General features: G+C 53.6%; 2 protein-coding genes and 1 long non-coding RNA gene across 4 annotated transcripts in view; 1 reads left to right on the top strand and 2 right to left on the bottom strand.

Moving 5' to 3' along the window:
- Positions 1 to 7449, bottom strand: part of COL5A3 (collagen type V alpha 3 chain) — a 52063-nt gene extending 44614 nt beyond the window's left edge. The window contains exons 1-6 of one of the 2 annotated variants that reach the window (XM_009252766.4): positions 7214 to 7449; positions 2946 to 3104; positions 2669 to 2858; positions 2431 to 2587; positions 919 to 1023; positions 443 to 592 (exon numbers count right to left, since the gene is read on the bottom strand). In XM_009252766.4, coding sequence (XP_009251041.4) covers positions 443 to 592; positions 919 to 1023; positions 2431 to 2587; positions 2669 to 2858; positions 2946 to 3104; positions 7214 to 7301 — 849 coding nt within the window. In that variant the 5' untranslated portion in view covers positions 7302 to 7449. The remainder of the gene's footprint in view (positions 1 to 442; positions 593 to 918; positions 1024 to 2430; positions 2588 to 2668; positions 2859 to 2945; positions 3105 to 7213) is intronic. The other variant, XM_054539623.2, reaches the window with a different exon arrangement.
- Positions 7450 to 9938: 2489 nt separating this feature from the next.
- On the bottom strand, positions 9939 to 18928 carry LOC129051872 (uncharacterized). The gene is made up of 7 exons (XR_008516389.2): positions 18636 to 18928; positions 18451 to 18547; positions 18105 to 18333; positions 16063 to 17324; positions 14458 to 14648; positions 11152 to 11289; positions 9939 to 10505 (listed from the first exon to the last, which is right to left on the bottom strand). It is a non-coding gene; the product is annotated as an uncharacterized LOC129051872 (long non-coding RNA).
- RDH8 (retinol dehydrogenase 8) lies at positions 10370 to 19682 on the top strand. The gene is made up of 6 exons (XM_024237644.2): positions 10370 to 10513; positions 14379 to 14537; positions 16075 to 16254; positions 18107 to 18200; positions 18658 to 18841; positions 18937 to 19682. Exons 1-6 carry the CDS (start codon positions 10411 to 10413, stop codon positions 19150 to 19152), a joined length of 936 nt encoding a protein of 311 aa, XP_024093412.2. The 5' UTR covers positions 10370 to 10410; the 3' UTR covers positions 19153 to 19682.
- The last annotated feature ends 368 nt before the right edge of the window (positions 19683 to 20050 follow it).

The raw sequence follows: 20050 nt of genomic DNA on the forward strand, positions 1-20050 counted from the left end.
CTCTCCCAATGAATAACTGTCCCCAGTGACCCCAAGAAGGGAACCCCAAACAATGACACACTAATGAACACGTCATTCAACCCAGCCAATGATCCCCCCTTAAACAGTAGCCCTCATCAAGAACTCCCTTAAAATCAGGAACTTATCTGGGTCTGTCCCCTCCCTCTAGTGCCCCAGGACTGGAGATTGAGGGGGTCAGAGATGGGAGAGGTCATAAGATGGGACCCACCTCCACCCTGTTATCAGTCACCCTGACAGTCATCAGTCAGCTGAGAGAAGTCAGAGCTCATGGATCCCAGACCAGAGAAAAAGATCATAGATGAGGGACCAGAGATTAGTAGGGATGGGAGACTAGAAGTCAAGCACCAAGACCAGAAGTCAGACGGTCAAGACCGGAAGTCAGGTGGTCAAAACCAGAAGTGAGAGGTCTCAGGGCCCTTACCTGGTTCTCTGGGGAGTCAGGAGGTGGACTTGAGGTCAAAATTTCCTTGTTCTTTTTCCTGCCCTTCCCCTTGCGACCTCGCCCTTTCTTCCTCCCTTTTCCCTTCCCCTTCCGCCGAGGACGAGGGGTTTCTGGTTCACCCTGGGGAGCCTGGGAGGAGGGTTCCAGTCAGGTCTAGAGCATCCCACCAGCAGAGACCCCATCATTCAGGTCACCTGGGGTGAGGCTGGCTCATGGCCCATGGGTCCTCACTCAGCCCTGTGACCTGGAGTCAATGTTATTCATGTAACCTGGGGTCAAAGGTGGCTCAGGAATATGACTTGAGGTCAAAGTCATTCATGCCTGGGATGTGTTGGAGGTCACGGGTCACTTAACCCCATGTCTGGAGGATGAGAATTCACTCTTTCCAGGGATCTGGAGTCAGGAAGGACCCAGCCTGTGTCCTGAGATTAGGAGTCATGGAGTCCCTCACTCACCCCCGTGGCTGCCGGCGCCAGGTTGTCACAGTCGGGGAGGTACCGCTCACAAGCCTGGAAGGCAGCCTGAGGATCTGGGCTTATCAGCAGCTCCTGAATGTCTCCCTGGGGGTTGGGGATGTAGGAGTCAAGGAAGGCAGCCATACAGCCATAGGCTTACTCTGACCCCCCAACCCCCAGCAGTCCTGCCCACCTCCTGGCACCAGGGTGTGATGCTCCCAAACCCAGAGCATGCTAAGTATAAGGAGGAGATGACCCCATCACAGCCCTAGTGATCTCTCTACCCCTCATAACTAAGAGAAGGAAAGATCCTATCAGGGGCACACCTGATCCCAACCACAAGCCGCATCCCACACATCTGCCGCACTAGAGGTGCATCAGTTCCTTCACGGGTTCAAGTGATTCTCAGCCTTCCGAGTAGCTGAGATTACAGGCGTGTGCCACCACGCCCAGTTAATTTTTGAATATTTAGTAGAGACAATGTTTTGTCATGTTGGCCAGGCTGGTCCCGAACCCCTGGCCTCAAGTGATCCACCCGCCTGGGCCTCCCAAAGTGCTGGGATTACAGGTATGAGCCACCGCACCCGGCCAAGACCATAAATTGTGACGATGCCTACTTGGCTTGTTGTGGGAAGATCTGGTACTGGGGATAAGGAGGAACATGAGATAGATCAGGTCCCTGGCCTCCCAGAGGTGACACACATCACGGTCACACACAACTAACAAAGGTCTCCACACCCAGAACACACATCACACAACCACACAACACAGCTGCTTGCTGGCTCCCAAAGTCATAACCGCCCCCACACAATCACACACTATCACAGCAACCAGCACCATCTCAGGTCACAGTCCCAGACGCACGACACCACCAGATCTTTCCACAACAAGCCAAGTAGGCGCTGTCACAATTTATGGTCTTGTGGCTCTGCAATCTCACAGTCATGCACTGCAACAGCACACACAAGCATGTACTGGCACAACTGGATCTTCCCACAACAAGCCAAGTAGGCATCGTCACAATTTATGGTCTTGGCCAGGCGTGGTGGCTCATACCTGTAATCCCAGCACTTCGGGAGGCCAAGGCGGGTGGATCACTTGAGGCCAGGAGTTCAGGACCAGCCTGGCCAACATGGCAAAACCTTGTCTCTACTAAAAATTCAAAAATTAGCTGGGCGTGGTGGCACACACCTGTAATCTCAGCTACTTGGGAGGCTGAGAATTGCTTGAACCCGTGAGGTGGAGGTTGCAGTGAGCTGAGATTGAGCCACTGCACTCCAGCCTGGGTAACAGAGCAAGGCTCCATCTCAAAAAAAAAAATTATTGTCTTGTGCCTCTGCAATCTCACAATCACACGCTGCAACGGTGCACGAAAGCATGCACTCGCTTCCCTTAGCTTCCTGGGGAAGATTGAAGCTTGACATATTCCTTCTTTAATATCCTCTCCAGACTCAGGCTGTAGACAAAACATCCCACCCTCTGCCTCAGTTTCCCCCATCACTGAACTCCTACCTCGAAAGTCTTCTCCCCAAGGTCCTGGGTCCCCAGCACAGTGAGTCCAGCTATGCTGATGAAGCGGGGGCCATGGCCCAAGACAGGGGGCTGAGCTTCACAGTCAGCTACCAGTGTCACCATCTCACCATCTATGCTGACTGCCACACGATGCCACCTGCAAGGGGACGGCCTCAGTGCGGGTGCTTCTCACCCCACCCCTTATCCGCGGACCCCCGCCCACTCTCCCCATGCTCACCTGCCATCTGTGAGGTTGACCTGCTGGGGGAGGGGGCGGAAGGGGTCACCTAGGAGACCCAGCGCTGGCCCCAGTGCCAGGCCCAACTGCCGGGCACCCCTTTCATCATGAATGGACAGCAGGACAGACTGATTGGCTGGCTGGGCCCGCAAGGTGATTAGCAAGGAGAAGTTCTCAGGAAAGTGGCCATCTGGGTGGGCAGAGGGAGCAGGGCAGCTCAGATGGCCCAGCAGTGCCTCCCTCCAGGGAGGTACCCAGGCCTCCTACTCCAACTCACCTGGAAAGAGTTCCCACGTGGGGATGCCGAGCGTGCTGGCCTGGCCAACTCTGAATGCCCGGTCACCCTCTGGAGTCCTCTGGGGACAGAAGCCAGGCCCCTCGGGGACCCCAGCCTGGCCTCCCCGCACACCCAGGGCCTTCAGGACATCCACAGGATCTGCAGCAGAGAGAAGCCGGGGGGTTCGGGCAGAGGTGGGGAACAGCTAGAACAAGCCCAGGACTCCAGGATAGAGGCTCAGGGTTTTTTTTTAGGGGGCTCAGCCTCTCCCTCCCTCACACCATGTGTTAGTGGCTCAGGAAGAAGGAGCAGGCCTGGGCCCCCAGCACCCCCCTCCTCCTCACCACCCCACAGATGTTCCGACCTCAGCAGCCTGTTGACTCTGGTTTTTTTTCCCCTTGGTTTTTGGTGAGAAAAAAAGTTGACCTAGTTCTGGGATGAATCAAAGCTTCCTGGCCTAAGCCCCAGAGTGGAACTGTCCCCCTCTCCCCGCTCCCCCGCACAGGCTCCCTAGGGCTACATCCCAGGCCTGGAGCCCCCTTGCCAGGGGAAACCCACGTGGAGAGGAGGGGCTTCCAGTGTGTTTTCTTCCCCCACCTCCTCCCTCTCTCTAACCTCCTCGTTTGACCACCATCACCCACAACCTCTTCCTTTTGACTACAGCCATTTTGGACCTCCTCCTTCTGACCATCTGCCTCTGACCATGCCCACTAACTTCTTTTTCTGGTTACCCCCCTCTGACCTTCTGATCTGCTGCCTGACCCCAGCCTATTCCCTCTGATCTCCTTTTTCTGTCTGACCCCAAATTCCTCCTTCTGAATTTCCCCTTTGACCTCTTCCTTCTGACTTTCACCTCTAACCTCTTCCCTCTGACCCTCCTCTCTGACCTCCTCCCTCCGACTTTCCCCTCTGACCTCCTCCCTCTGAATGTCCCCTCTGATCTCCTCTCCTGACTTCCCCCTCTGACCTCCTCCCTCTGACTTTCCCCTTTGACCTCTTCCTTCTGACTTTCCCCTCTAACCTCCTCCCTCTGACTCTCCCCTCCGACCTCCGACCTCTGAGCCTCCCCTCTGATCTCTCCTCTGACTTTTCCCTCTGACCTCCTCCCTCTGACTTTCCTCTCCAACCTCCTCTCCTCTGACATTCCCCTCTGACCTCCTCCCTCTGACATTCCCTTCTGATCAACTCCCTCTGACTTTCCCCTCTGACCTCCTCCCTCTGACTACCCCTGACCTTCTCCCACTGCCTATCCTGATCTCCTCCATCTGACCCATGACCTCCTCATTTCATCTCTCTGACCTCATCCTTCTGACCAGCTGTCTCCGATAACCTCCAGACCTCCCCTGTCTGACCCTCTCCCTCTTTCATCCCAGCTAAGGAAAGGACTTGTCTGGCCCAACAGTTCCTAATCTAGGCCATGCTACCAGCCCCACCCCAGCAGGCAGCCCAGCCAGTGCTAAGTGGAACCACATGCCTTGGGCAGGGGCGGGTGGGGGCTTCCCCTGGGCCCCGAGCCCCTGTCTGATTCCCCCCTCCCCCATCCTCAGCAAACTGTCCCACTGACCCCCTGCCCCAGCCTCTTGGCAGGAGCTGGATTCTCCCGAATCTGCCATGACCTCACCCCTGGGGGTGGCTCTGCTGATCTCACCACGGGGAGCTGGGGCGGGGGGGTAAGACGTTGGGGAGGCAGGGGCTTGGATGAAGGACCCCCATTCCCACTCTTCCTAGGTCAGAACCCTCATTTTCCAGACTCCTCGGAGGCCTGTTTTAGCCTCTGTTTCCTCTTGCCTCCAATCTCCTTCTCTCCCCATCCCTGCCCGCCCTCTCTCTGTCCCACTTTCTGTGCTGGGTCTTTCCAGGCCTCTGTCTGTGTCCAAGTCTCTTTCTCCCTCTCTCTCTCTCTCTCTCTCTCTCTCATTCTCTCATTCTCTCCCTCTCCTGTTTCAATCTCGCTCTCTCTCCACCCGCCTTCCCCAACCCATCACCCCAGCCCCCATCTCTAATTGTCTGTTTTGTGGATGGGCTGTCATTAAGAGAAATCTGGGTTGCAGTCCCCTGGGGCTGAGATCTGGGCTCCCAGGCTCTGCTGACCACAAGAGTCACTTCCCCACGGAGCAATCATCCCAGCTGCCCCATCTCAGCCTGGGGCCCAGGGCAGGATTGAGACCGACGACCTCACCCGGCCTGGAGGCTCTCCCCTGACCCGCACCCTAATCTCTCTGCAGAGGAAAGAGGGTCTTCCCTCAACTACCACTCATTTACATTAAGAAAGTCCTTCCTGGCATCCAACTCAAAGATCTCCTGCTTGAAACTTGTGTCCCCTCTGGAATGACCTTTCAGAAACTGACTGCCCTTTCTTTTCATAGCTGGCATTATGACAAAAAGGCACACAAGCTGCATTGAGTCCTGCCTACAGGGGACAGGGAGTGGGGGGGTTTGTCAGGGGCCCAGCCTGCCCCCTGCCACTCTCCCCTGTGCTGGTCAGGGCCCCCACAGGGTTGTTGGGTGGGGTCCGGGATGTGGAGGGACAGAGGCAGGGACTGAGTCAGGGCATGGCTGGGAACCCCCCAGGTGTGCGATGTGTGTGCAAACACGTGTATGTGCATGAGATTGTACAAGTGTGGGTGAGTCTGAGTGAGACAGGCAGGGAATAGCTGGGCATGTCATTTCTCCAGGTGTCAATGTGTGCAAATATTTGGCTTCTAATGGAGGGATTAGATACAGTTGCTTGATGTGTGGCCATGTAACGCTTGCAGCGAGATTGCAGGTGTGTCTGTGACTGTAACACCTTGGACTTCTGATGGGGGAGTGCCGTTCTGTGTGAGAGTGTGACCCAGTGGGTGAGTGGGTGATGGGTTGTGAATGTTGACAGTGTTTGTTCGGATGTTAGGGGCAGCATGTGTGAGAATTTGAGCGCGTGGGAGGGTCATAAAAGCTGGGACCATTTGGCGGGTGGCTGAAGGGGGTTGCCTGGACACGGTGTTTCACATTCCTGGAGTCCCAGGGGACTTATATTCAGAGTGGATGCCTGAGATTCCACGACCATGTGGATGTGTGAGCGTGGGAATGCGGCATAGTCCAATCAGGGATTAACCATATGGACAGGCACCTTCCTGGACTCCAAAGTAAGAAGTGTGCTGTGGGGTGTGTGTGTGTGTGTGTGTGTGTGTGTGTGTGTGAGGAGACTGAGCTCACCTTAGAAAGGGATTTCCAGGAGGGCCTAATCTGGGGTCTCTCAGATCAGGGAAGCCCCGTCTCCAACACTTGAGAAGCTACGCCATCCCCTGACTCCCGGAGCGCCCCCCACTCTGAACCCTGCGGGGCGGGACAGGGCGCCCAGCCAGATGCGCGCAGCTGGGCGTGCGTCAGCGCTGACTCACCCATCCGGCGGCCCCCGGGACCCCTTGGGGGCTCCTGAGAAATTCCTCGGGAAAAACACCCAAGGCTCCAGCAGCTGGGGTGGGAGGGGGGAAGCAACTTCCACTCCTGCCCCGCCCTGCGCCCCGCCCCGCCTCGCCCCTCACCGCGGCCCTCCCCGAGGCCCTGTCCATGGTGCTGATCGCGGCTCTGGGGACCGCGGGGTGGGGGAGGGGGCAACAGGGAGGGAGGGGAGGAGTTGGGCGCTCGCCAATTTGGAGCAGATGAGGAAAAGGGAGAATGAGGTGAAGCCATTTAAAGAGACGCAAAGGAAACTGTGGGTTCCCGAAGAGCACCCCCCAATACTCGTCCCCACCCACCTTCATCCTCATGGACAATTATTTGCACCCAAAAATCACAACTACACCCCTCATAGGGGCACTCAGAGACACACAATCACACGCATAACCACACACACGGTTACCCTCGAAAATCAGCACATAGACAAGCGCACAAGTGCATACTCACCTGTCGCAATACACACCCTCCCAGCACTGCCCTGTCACTCAGTCACACTATCACCATCAACCTCCACATGCAAGCACACACGCAACTTCACTCCAAATGCACACACATGCTACACACACATACACACACGCACACACCTGCACATTGCATGCATTCCCACGCGCTCGCCAGAAAACGCACTCACACATCCCCACCCCCACCCCCGAGCTGTCACACCCACAAATCACCCAGAGTCAGATACTCATGCGCCCACATCACACCGGGGCCGCACGCGGCGCCCACGCCCTCCCCCTGCACGCCCCTCCAACCCCCTGCACCCCTCGCTCTTTTAGGGCCTCTCTGAGTCGTGGACCCTGGGTCCCATCTCTTCCCTCCCGGCTCACCGGCCTGCGTCCCCGGCAGAAGCTGCAGCGCGGCCAGGAGCAGGCAGAGACCGGCCCGCGGCTGGCCCAGGCCCCGGCGGTTCCCCATCCCGGCGGGGCCCACGGGCAAGGCGGGGGACCAGTCGGGGCGGCTGCAGGGCGCGGCGACTCCTCGGGCTCGGTGCAGTCACTCGCGGCGGCCGCTCCTCTCGGGGTCCGCGGGAAACTGCCCGAGACCCCGCCCTGGCCTCCTCCTGCGCTCCAGCGCCTGGCCAGGCGGGGCTCCTTGGAGGGGGAGCGCTGACAGCTGGACTGGGAAGTTGGGAAACTTTGTGCTGAGCGCTGATTGGCCGGCTGGGGTGGAGCCCAGCGCCAGGAGCTGGGTTGTTCCTGCCCCACCCCACAGTGGAGGAGAAGGGTCACTCCCACCCAGCCCTAGAGTTTGAGGGTTCCAGTCTTACCCCAAACCTTTTCCGCCTAGCAGATCCCCTCAAAGGAGACCTTAACCTCATTCAAACCTTCAGCCTCCATCCAGGCCCTAGAATTAGGGGGAGGTGCGGCTTTATACCAAATCTTTTTTGTTTTCTATTATTTTTACATTTCATTTTGGAGACGGGGTCTTGATCTGTCACCCAAGCTGGAGTGCAGTGGTGCAATCATAGCTCATTGCAGCCTCCAACTCCTGGGTTCAAGCCATCCACCTGCCTCAGCCTCCTGAGAAGCAGGTAACACAGGCATACACTGCCACACCCAGCTAATTTTAAAATATATATATTTTGTAGAGACTGGGGTCTTGCTATGCTGCCCAGGCCGGTCTTGAACTTCTGGTCTCAAGCGATCCTCTGGTCTTGCCCTCCCAAAGTGCTGGAATTACAGGCATGAGCCACCGCCCCTGGCACCAAGTCCTTTCTGCCTCACTCAGGCCCCCACCTGGGGTCCCAACCTCACCCCGAACTCTCACTCACCTACCTGCTTTATCCTCAGTCCCTTAGCTACACAATAGGAGGTACCGGCCTCAGCCCCAAAGCCTTTCCTTCAAGTCCCTAAGGGGTCCTCATCCCACCTCAAACCTCACCCCAGATCCCAAAATGGGGTCCCCAGCCTTACTCCAAAACTTCATCTCTCCACTCAAATCCCTGAGTCACATGTCCTGGTCCCAAATTCTCACCACAGATCCCAAAACACAGTTTTCACTTTCCCCCAAATTCTTGATTCCTCAAATAAAGGGTCTCATCTCCATCCCTAACCCTCATCTCCCCCCGCCCCAACTCAGGTCTCCAGTGGATGCCCTGGCCTCAATCCCAAATCCCCACCAAATGAGGGAGTCTGAGCTGGGTGCGGTGGCTCATGCCTGTAATCCCAGCACTTTGAGAGGCTGAGGCAGGCAGATCGCTTGAGTCCAGGAGTTAGAGATCAGCTGGCCGACATTGCAAAACCCCATCTCTACTAAAAATACAAAAATTAGCCAGGCATTGTGGCTGGTGCCTGTATTCCCAGCTACTTGGGAGGCTGAGGTGGGAGGATCACTTGAACACAGGAGGTGGATGTTGCAGTGAGCTGAGGTTGTGCCACTGCACTCCAGCCTGGGCAACAGAGCAAGACTCTGTCTCAAAAAAAAAAAAAAAGGCCGGGGGGCATGTGGGGAGGTGGTGGTGGTGGGAATCTGTCCCTATCGCAAAGCAACGCACAGCCACCGGGGAGGAAGGGGTGGATTCTTGCCATTCTTGGGATGAGGCAGAGGCCCCCCTCACCATGCTGGGACCCCCACCTCCAGCATGAAGAGGCCCCCAGGAGGTCAAATAGAGCTTTTATGCAATTGGACAAGCGCAGACACGCAGGATGTGAGGGTGCTTCCCCAGGGAGGGGAGGAACCAAGAGGCGTATTCTGAGCCCTGAACTGCTCCCCGAACCCTGCTCCCCCACCTCCGCCCCAGGGGAAGAGGGAGACGCAAGCAGTGCCTCCCTCCCAGCCTCTGACTCCCCAGACAAAGAGTCTCTGTGTCCCTGAAGAGGAGGGGGTGGGGCCCCATCAGGCCTGAGGGGGAGATGGGGGCCCCCCAGGGTGGGAGGAGGAGAGGGTATCTCTGTAAGCTGCACCTCCTCCCACCCCAGGGACATCTGAGGCTGAGACTTCTCCAACTAAAAGACTCACAAAACTCCTGCCCGGCCCTGCCTTGCTGGAAGTTCTTGCTATAGTCTAACTACATCTTCTGACAGTTCTACACCTCTTCCCTCTATGAAACGCTTCTGGATCCCCGTTCTCTGTCTCCTTCTCTCACTCTCTCCCTTCAGTCAGAGATTCTTCACCCAGAATACAGACACTAATTCCCCCCAACTTTCACAGAAACTCTCCCCAGCCCTAAATAATTTATACTCGGCCAGGCTCAGTGGCTCATGCTTGTAATCCCAGCACTTTGGGAGGCTGAGTCGGCTGGACCACTTGAGGTCAGGAGTTCAAGACCAGCCTGGCCAACATGGCGAAACCTCATCTCTACTAAAAATACAAAAATTAGCTGGGTGCGGTGGCACACGCCTGTAATCCCAGCTACTCAGGAGGCCGAGGCAGGAGAATCATTTGACCCTGGAAAGCTGAGGTTGTAGTGAGCCGAGATTGCACCACTGCATTCCAGCCTGGGTGACAAGAGCAAGACTCTGTCTCAAAATAATGATAATAATTTACACTCATAATAAAACTTATAAATTAAGAAAACAGTTACAAATGGCCAAGGCAGGAGGATCACTTGAGGCCAAGAGTTCGAGACCAGTCTGGGCAACATAGCAAGCTCCCATGTCTAAAACAAAAAGAAATTTAAAAATTAGCTGGGCACGGTAGTGTGCGCTGGTAGCCCCAGCTACTCTGGAGGCTGAGGTCGGAGGATTGCTTGAGGTTGTGGTGAGCTATGATGGTGCCACTGCACTCCAGCCTGAGTGACAGAGCAAGACGCTGTCTCTTAAAAACAAACAAACTATGTGTATAGTAGGTGTGGAGAAGAAATGTTTGGCAGATGAAGAAAATGAGGTGCAGAGAGGATTTAAGAGATTCTCTCTTACTGCCTGTTCAGGGTCAGTACAGAATTGAGGGTCTCTGGGGGAGGGCGGAGTCTTTGCCCTGCAGGGGATCTGTGGGAGGGGGTTAGGAAGGAGGAGATGAGCCCGGGATGAATGGTCAGAGTCAGGTGCTGCCCGGCGGAGGTCACGCGTCCAGGGAGGGGATCAACATGGCCGCTGCACCCCGGACTGTGTTGATCTCCGGCTGCTCATCAGGAATTGGTCTGGAACTTGCAGTGCAGCTGGCCCATGACCCCAAGAAGCGCTACCAGGGTAAGAGGTGCAGGGTGGCGCTAGGAGGCAGCTGGGTGGAAACGGCTTCCCCAGCACTGTCTCCCCTACCCATCCCTCCCAGCTGCACTTGTGGGCTTGGGGAGGACCCAGGATTCCCTCCAGGAATCATCCCCTCATCCTAGAAATATTTCTTGAGCACCTTCTGGGTGCTCTGAATGCTGGCAACACAACTGGGGATGAAATAGACAAAAATCTCAGCCCTCGGGACTGGTGTTATGTGGGGAGGAGAGGGAGAACGGGCGATAAACAGATAAAAAGAAATTGTTGCTATATCTGGTGGGAATAAGTGCTAAGAAACAAAATAAAGTATGCTGAGAGTGGCAGGGGGTGGGTGGGTGTTATTTTTAGAAGGGTTTCACTAGGGCATTTCCTAGATTGGAATAATCACTACCCTGATGCTCACTCCTCCACGTCTCCCCAGATTCCTGCTTTTACTGAGATAAGCTTCTTAAGTGCTCCTGACCTTGGGGGTTGAAGCGATGGCCTTCTAGTTCTAAGAACTTGCCCTTCTGCAGCTCTAGAATAAATCCCTGGGACCTGCATCCTAACCAACCAGGAGAACCCCTGACCCAGAGGGAGCATGCTGGAGTCAAAGTGGGCAAAGGGTTGTTACTTACAAAGAGGCGACTGGGGGTGAGGGCACTGCCCCAGTTGGCAGGGCTGCTTCTCCCAGCCCTCTGCCCTCTGTTTTAGAGACACACACAGCTTTGAGCATGACAGCCTGAACGCCAGCGTGCAGGGAATAACGTGTGTCCCTGTGGGTAGGCAGATGGGAGTGTGAAACTGCTGGAGGCTAATGTTTATGGAGCTTTTACAATGCACCAGGCTGCATTCTAAGTGCCCTGAATCCAGAAAGTCATTTAATCCTCACATCACACCCGCGAGGCAGGCACAATCATTCACCCCATTTTATTATTATTTTATTATTTATTTATTTTGAGTCAGAGTCTCGCTCTGTCGCCCAGGCTGAGTGCAGTGGTGCATCTTGGCTCACTGCAGCCTCCACCTCCCACGTTCAAGTGATTTTCATGCCTTGGCCTCCCGAGTTTCTGGGATTAAGGCATGCGCCACCACACCCGGCTAAGTTTTTGTATTTTTAATAGATGAGGTTTCACCATGTTGGCCAGACCGGTCTCAAACTCCTGGTCTCAGGTGGTCTGCCTGCCTGGGCCTCCCAAAGTGCTGGGATTACAGGCATGAGCCACCGTGCCTGGCCTGCCCTATTTTAGAAATGAGGAAACTAAGGCGCAGACTGTCAAAGGTCTTTGCTCAAGATCTCCCAGCTGCAAAGTAGCAGAGCTGGGATTTGAACTCAGGCAGCCCATCCCTTGCACTCATGTTTCCCACTATATCACATGTAGATGCAAGTGACCCCATTCACGTGCCTACTACCCACAAATCACACTGGCCCGAAGACAAAAGACAAATGCTCCCAGGAGTGTTCATGGATGATTATGGGTGCACACATTGGGGGATATCAAACACGTATACTGGTGCGTGTGCAGATATAGTACATATGCTGAGGTCCTGCTTAAGAACATAAGCTTGAGGCTGGGCACAGTGGCTCATGCCTGTAATCTCAGCACTTTGGGAGGCCGAAGTGGACAGACCACCTGAGGTCAGGAGTTTGAGACCAGCCTGGCCGACATGGTGAAACCCCGTCTCTACTAAAAATACAAAAATTGGCCGGGCGTGGTGACTCACACCTGTAATCCCAGCACTTTGGGAGGCCGAGGTGGGTGGATCACGAGGTCAGGAGATCGAGACCATCCTGGCTAACATGATGAAACCCCGTCTCTACTAAAAATACAAAAAATTAGCCAGGCGTGGTAGTGGATGCCTGTAGTCCCAGCTACTCGGGAGGCTGAGGCAGAAGAATGGCGTGAACCTGTGGGGTGGAGCTTGCAGTGAGTCGAGATCATCCCACTGCACTCCAGCCTAGATGATAGAGCAAGACTGTGCCTCAATAATAAATAAATAAATAAAAATACAAAAATTAGCCAGGCATGGTGGCAGGTGCCTGTAATCAGCTACTTGAGAGGCTAAGGCAGGAGAATCGTTTGAACCAGGAGACAGAGGTTGCAGTGAGCCGAGATTTCACCACTGTATTCCAGCCTGGGCACCAAGAGCAAGACTCCGTCTCAAAAAAAAAAAAAAAGATCATAAGCTTGGCCAGGCGCTGTGGCTCTCTGGCTCCTCACGCCTGTAATCCCAGCACTTTGGGAGGATGAGGTGGGCAGACCACCTGACGTTCGAGACCAGCCTGACCAATATGGTGAAACCCTGTCTCTACTAAAAATACAAAAGATTAGCCGGGTGTGGTGGCAGGCACCTGTACACATGTAATCCCAGCTACTTGGGAGGCTGAGGCAGGGGAATCGCTTGAACCCAGGAGGTGGAGGTTGCAGTGAGCCAAGATTGCACCCCTGTACTCCAGACTGGGCAACAAACAAGAGTGAAACTTCATCTCAAAAAATATATATATATACATATATATATGGCTATTCACTTCAGTGTTCATATACGCACATATGTTGGCTATAGGTGTGTATGCATTTTTTTATGGCAATCTGTTTTATGTTTATATATTTTATTGTCTTACCTACTAGGCTATAAATTCCATGAAGGCAGAAACTTTATCTTATTTATTTATTTTGAGACAGTCTCACTCTGTTGCCAGGCTGGAGTGCGGTGGCGTGATCTCGGCTCACTACAACCTCCCAGGTTCAAGCAATTCTCCTGCCTCAGCCTCCTGAGTAGCTGGGATTACAGGTGTGTGCCACCACACCCAGCTAATTTTTGTATTTTTCTTAGAGACGGGGTTTCACCACCTTGGCCAGGATGGTCTCGATCTCTTGACCTTGTGATCCGCCCACCTCGGCCTCCCAAAGTGCTGGGATTACAGGCGTAAGCCACCCCGCCTGGCCTTTTTTTTTTTTTTTTTTTTTTTTTGAGACAGAGTCTCACTCTGTCGCCCAGGCTGGAGTGCAGTGGCACTATCTTGGCTCATTGCAAGCTCTGCCTCCTGGGTTCACATCATTCTCCTGCCTCAGCCTCCTGACTAGCTGGGACTACAGGCACCTGCCACCACACCAGGCTAATTTTTTTTTTTTTTTTGTATTTTTAGTAGAGACAGGGTTTCACCGTGTTAGCCAGGATGGTCTCGATCTCCTGACCTCGTGATCTGCCCACCTAGGCCTCCCAAAGTGCTGGGATTACAGGCATGAGCCACCGCGCCCGGCCACCCAGTCTTATTTTTTATTTTTTGAGACAGGGTCTCACTCTGCCACCCAGGTTGTAGTACAGTGGCTCCATCTCGGCTCACTGCAGCCTCAACCTCCTGGGCTCAAGAAATCCTCCCACCACAGCCTCCCAAGTAGCCAGGACTACAGGTGGGGGCCACCCATCACACCTGGCAAATTTGTATATATAATTTTTTTGTAGAGATGGGATCTTGCTATACTTCCCAGGCTGGTCTCAAACTCCTGGGGTCAAGCAATTCTCCCACCTCGGCCTCCCAAAGTGCTAGGATTACAGGCTTGAGCCACCACACCTGGTTACTTTATCTTATTTCATGCCATAGCTACAGCACCTAGAATAGGGCATAGTGTATAGCAGATGCTCAATAAATGTCTGTTGAACTCATGGTTGGAAGGATGGATATAGGTATATGGAGATGCGTGTACACAAGTGTGCACTTGTTGGCTGAGTGATAAATGTAGGTGTGTAAACTTGTGGGTTTCCATCTCTCTGTGACTTATAATGCAAGATCACAGAAACGTGGAGCCCACACCAAGGGGAAAGGAGCTCAGTGCCTGTCCCTGCTTTACTCTCTGCCCCCCAGTGGTGGCCACCATGAGGGACCTGGGGAAGAAGGAGACACTGGAGGCAGCTGCTGGGGAAGCTCTGGGGCAGACCCTCACCGTGGCCCAGCTGGACGTGTGCAGTGATGAGTCGGTGGCCCAGTGTCTCAGCTGTATCCAGGGAGAAGTGGACGTGTTGGGTGAGACTTCACAGCCCCTGATTCTCTAAGCCCCAATCTGGTCTGAGTATAGACCCGCAATATGGCAAGGTCTGAGCACCAGCTCTCTGGCTTCTTCAGCAGTCTCTGAACCTGGATGGAAGGGGTAGACCAGCTGGCCAAGAGAGGTAGACCAGTTGGTCCTACCAATTGATTTATTAAGGGCTGGGTGCAGTGGTTCATACCTGTAATCCTAGCACTTTGGGAGGCTTAGACAGGAGGATTGCTTGAGCCCAGGAGCTCAAGACCAGCCTGAGCAAAATAATGAGACTCTGACTCTACAAAAAAATTAAAAATTAGCCAGTCATAGTGGTGCATGGCTAATCCCAGCTACTAGGGAGGCCAAGGTGGGAGGATCCCTTGAGCCCAGGGGTTTGAGGCTGCAGTGAGTTATGATAGAGCCAGTCTGGGAGACAGAGCAAGACCTTGTCTCAAAAATAATTTTTTTTTTTTGAGACGGAGTCTTGCTCTGCGCCCAGACTGGAGTGCAGTGGCGTGATCTCGGCTCACTGCAACCTCCACCTCCCAGGTTCAAGCAATTCTCCTGCCTTGCCCCCTGAGTAGCTGGGATTACAGGTGCCTGCCACCATGCCCAGCTAATTTTTGTATTTTTCTTAGAGACGAGGTTTCACCATGTTGGTCAGGCTGGTCTCAAACTCCTGATCTCAAGTGATCTGCCCACCTCGACCTCCCAGAGTGCTGGAATTACAGGCATGCACCACCACACCTGGCCAAAAATCAATTTTTTTTTTGAGATGGCATTTCACTCTTGTTGCCTAGGCTAGAGTGCAATGGCGCAATCTCGGCTCACTGCAACCTCCACCTCCCAGGTTCAAGTGATTCTCCTGCCTCAGCCTCCCAAGTAGCTGGGATTACAGGCAGGCGCCACCACACCCGGCTAATTTTGTATTTTTAGTAGAGACGGGGTTTCTCCATGTTCGTCAGACTGGTCTCGAAGCCTGACCTCAGGTGATCCACTCGCCTTGGCCTCCCAAAGTGCTGGGATTACAGGCATAAGCCACCATGCCCAGCTCAAAAATCAATTTAAAAAAAAAATAAAAATATTAGAGACACTAGTAACAACCTGAGGCCTGGAGGTGGGGCAGATTTTATGGAACAGAAATTCTCATATATGGAGAAAGCCATATGTGGTTGGGAAAATTACTTGGATGAGTCACTTGGGGAAGACAGCATGATGCAGAAATAAGTCATAAGGTCCCTAACCTTCGCAGGAAGGTGGGTGTCGCTGTCTTGATGTAATTTGGGGTCAGAATTGAATTGCTCATGGATTAAGGGGGGCACTATTCCCAGCAGCCCTTCCTCCCACTCAGGGCTGAGGATCCCCCGTGACAAATGCTAAACTGTGTTTAAAGGTCACCAAGGTTTCATATTTGTCCACCCAAGATACCCTGGACGGGCCTTGGACTTGGAGTACGGGGTGAGGTGCTTCAGGAGTGTCTAGAAGTAATGCTAGAAGAGTGAGGGACTTTAACGTAACCCTTAGTACCTCTTCTCTTAGTGAATAATGCTGGAATGGGCCTGGTGGGGCCCCTGGAGGGGCTCAGCCTTGCTGCCATGCAGAATGTCTTTGACACCAACTTTTTCGGAGCTGTCCGTCTCGTCAAAGCTGTGCTTCCAGGCATGAAGAGGAGGCGGCAGGGCCACATCGTGGTGATCAGCAGCGTCATGGGCCTTCAGGGTGAGCTGTGGGGACCCACCCCTGGAAATCCCACCAGTGTCTGATCCTCTCCAGACTGGGAGGATGGCAAATGGGTTTTAGATCATATTCTAAATTAGCATGGAGCCCGGGCATGGTGATTCATGCCTGTAATCTTAGCACTTTGGGAGGCTGAGACGGGTGGATTGCCTGAGCTCAGGAGTTTGAGACCAGCCTGGGCAACATGGTGAAAGCCCGTTCCTACTAAAATACAAAAAAATCAGCCGGGCATGGTGGCATGTGCCTGTAATCCCAGCTACTCAGGAGGCTGAGGCACGAGAATTGCTTGAACCTGGGAGGTGGAGGTTGCAGTGAGCCAAGATCGTGCCACTGCACTCCGGCCTGGGCAACAAAGTGAAACTCTGTCTCAAAAAAAAAAAATAATACAATAATAAAATAAAATAAATTAGCCTGGAAAATTGTGTTCAGAAGGATTCTGAAGTTCAGAAGGAAAAAGTGGCCAGACATGGTGACTCATGTCTACAATCCCAGCACTTTACGTGGCCTAGGCAGGAGGGCTGTTTGAGCTCAGGAGTTTGAGACCAGCCTGGTCAACATAGGGAGTCCTCATCACTACTAAAAATGTTTTTAAAATTGGGCCAGGCACGGTGACTCATGCCTGTAATCCCAATACTTTGGGAGGCCGAGGCAGGTGGATCACCCGAGATCAGGAGTTCAAGACCACCCTGGCCAACATTATGAAATCCCATCTCTACTAAAAACACAAAAAAATTAGCCATGTGTGGTGGCACACACTTGTAGTCCCAGCTACTCGGGGGGCTGAAGCAGGGGAATTGCTTGAACCCAGGAGGCAGAGGTTGCAGTGAGCTGAGATTGCGCCATTGCACTCCAGCCTGGGCAACAAGAGCAACATTCTGTCTCAAAAAAAATAAATAAGTAAATAAACAAAAAAAGAAAAAAACAACAACAAAACTTTGGCCAGACGTGGTGGTTCATGCCTGTAATCCCAGCACTTCGGGAGGCTGAGGCTGATGGATCACTTGAGGTCAGGAGTTGGAGACCAGAATGGCCAACATGGTGAAACCCCGTCTCTAGTAAAAATACAAAAATTAGCCGGGTGTGGTGGTGTGCACCTGTAGTCCCAGCTACTCAGGAGGCTGAGGCAGGAGATTCACTTGATCTCAGGAGGCAGAGGCTGCACTCCAGCCTGGATGACAGAGTGAGACTCCGTCTCCCCGCCACCAAAAAAAAATTAAATTAAATTAAAAAATCAGCCAAGCATCGTAGTGTGTGCCTGTAGTCCCAGTTACTCAGGAGGCTGAAGTGGGAGGATCGCTTAAGCTCAGGAGTTCAAGGCTGCAGTGAGCCATGATTGCACCACTGCACCCCAGACTGCAGAACAGAGCAACACCCTATCAAAAAAGAAAAAGAAAAAGAGAGAGAGAGAAGGAAGGAAGGAAGGAAGGAAGGAAGGAAGGAAGGAAGGAAGGAAGGAAGGATGGAAGGAAGGAAAGAAGGAAGGGAGGGAGGAAGAAAGGGAGGGAGGAAGAGAGACAAGGGCCCTAATGAAGAGAAAAATGAAGGGGATCCCCAAGCGGCCCCAAAGGTTTAGAGAATGGAGGGAAATAGGGGAGTTTCCTGGGACCAGGTGGAGCTGGGAGGAGGTGGCACCTGGCACCCGAGAACAACCTCTTTCTGACCCCATATGACCCCATCACACAATGCCATACACCCATCATCTTGGCACCATGTATCTGCTTTGTCTGGTTCCCACATCCTCTTTGCTCTGTCTCCCAAAGACCCCATCACCCTGGAACCCAAAAAGCCCACCTCCCAGACCCCCAAAGAGCTCTCCTCCCTCTGACCCTCACAGGTGTCATCTTCAACGATGTCTATGCAGCCTCCAAGTTCGCCCTGGAGGGATTCTTCGAAAGCTTGGCTATCCAGCTGCTGCAGTTCAACATCTTGTGAGGCGGGCACGGGGGCAGAGGGGGCTTGGAGGCAGTGATGGGGAGGTGGGATTGAAAGGGGGAGAGGAGAGATGAAGACAATGAAGCTGAGTGCAGTGGCTCACACCTGTAATTCCAGCGTTTTGAGAGGCTGAAATGGGAGGATCGCTTGAGGTCAGGCATTTGAGACCAGCCTGGGCAACATAGCGACGAGACCCCCATCTCAGCCCAAAATTTAAAAATTAGCCAAGGGTGGTGGTGTGTGTACCTGCAGTCCCAGCTACTCGGGAGGCTGAGGCGGAGGATTGTTTGAACCCAGGAGTTGGAGGCTGCAGACAGCTATGATCATGCCACTGCGTTCCAGCCTGGGCAACAGAGTGAGACCCTGTATCTTTAAAAAAAAAAAAAAAATGGACAAAATAGGTCAGGGAGTGGTTGGGGCATCAGACTTACACTACCCCTGCCTGGTCGCCAGCATCTCCCTGGTGGAGCCAGGCCCCGTGGTCACCGAGTTTGAGGGGAAGCTTCTGGCGCAGGTTTCTACGGCTGAGTTCCCAGGCACTGATCCTGAGACCCTGCACTACTTCCGGGACCTCTATCTCCCAGCCTCCAGGGAGCTGTTTCGCTCCGTGGGACAGAGCCCACAGGACGTGGTTCAGGTGAGTGAGGGGACCAGAGCCCCAAGATGTGGCTCAGGTATGTTGCGGGGTGAGGCCCTCCCTGGGTCCCAGCGCTCAGGGCCTCCACTCCGCAGGCCATTGTCAACGTCATCAGCTCGGCTCGACCACCCCTGCGCCGACAGACCAACATCCGCTACTCCCCGCTGATCATGCTCAAAACCGTGGACTCCTCCGGCAGCCTGTATGTGCGAACGACCCACCGCCTCCTCTTCCGCTGTCCACGCCTCCTCAACCTCGGCCTTCAATGTCTGTCCTGCGGCTGCCTCCCAACCCGGGTGCGCCCAAGATAAGCAGAACAGAGCTTCGCGATCCCCATCCCTGAACAACCAGACCTCTTCATTCCACATCTAATTCAAAGGATGAACAGACTCTTCATTCATTCATTCTGCAAACTCCCCCTCCCCTGCTCTGTGCCTGGACATGGCTAGAATCCCAGAAGGGCCTCAATTTTCAGGCATAGACTCCTCTGTGGTCACAGCTGGAGCAGAGAGAGGGACCCTGGGAACTTGGCCTGGGAAGCCCAGAGCAGGAAACCGCAGCTGTCTCTGGGAAAGCAAGGGAGGCTTCCTGGAGGAAGGGGCATTGTTATGAGCCTTGAAGGAAGAGATAGACTCTGCTACATTCAACCTCGTGACTTCATGATCCTGGGCCTGAGAATACAGGAATGATTCATAGCCCACCCCCCAGCTCCATGCATACACCAGAGCTCTGTGGACCAAGGGGACATTCCTGGTCACACACTCCATCAGCAAAATGTATTTGAGCACACACCAGCAATGTATGTATGTTTTTTCCATTAAATATATATTTATAACCACAAGTTGTAGTTACATTTACTATTTAATAAAGCTCAATTTCTTAAAATTAAATAAAAACTTAAAAAGCCAGTTGAACTACTGGCTCCAAAGAGAGAGAGACAGAAAAAGAGAGAAAGCAAGCAAGCAAGTCAGACATGGTGCCTCATGCCTGTAATCCCAGCACTTTGGGAGGCCGAGGCAAGTGGATCACTTGAGGCCAGGAGTTCGAGATCAGTCTGGCCAACATAGAGAAACCCTCTGTCTACTGAAAATACAAAAATTAGCTGTGCGTGGTGGCAGGCGCCTGTAATCCCAGCTACTCGGGAGTCTGAGGCATGAGAATCACTTGAACCCAGGAGGCGGAGGTTGCAGTGAGGCCAAGACGGCGCCA

This window comes from Pongo abelii, chromosome 20 (assembly GCF_028885655.2).
Source record: "Pongo abelii isolate AG06213 chromosome 20, NHGRI_mPonAbe1-v2.0_pri, whole genome shotgun sequence".
NCBI lineage: Eukaryota > Metazoa > Chordata > Mammalia > Primates > Hominidae > Pongo > Pongo abelii.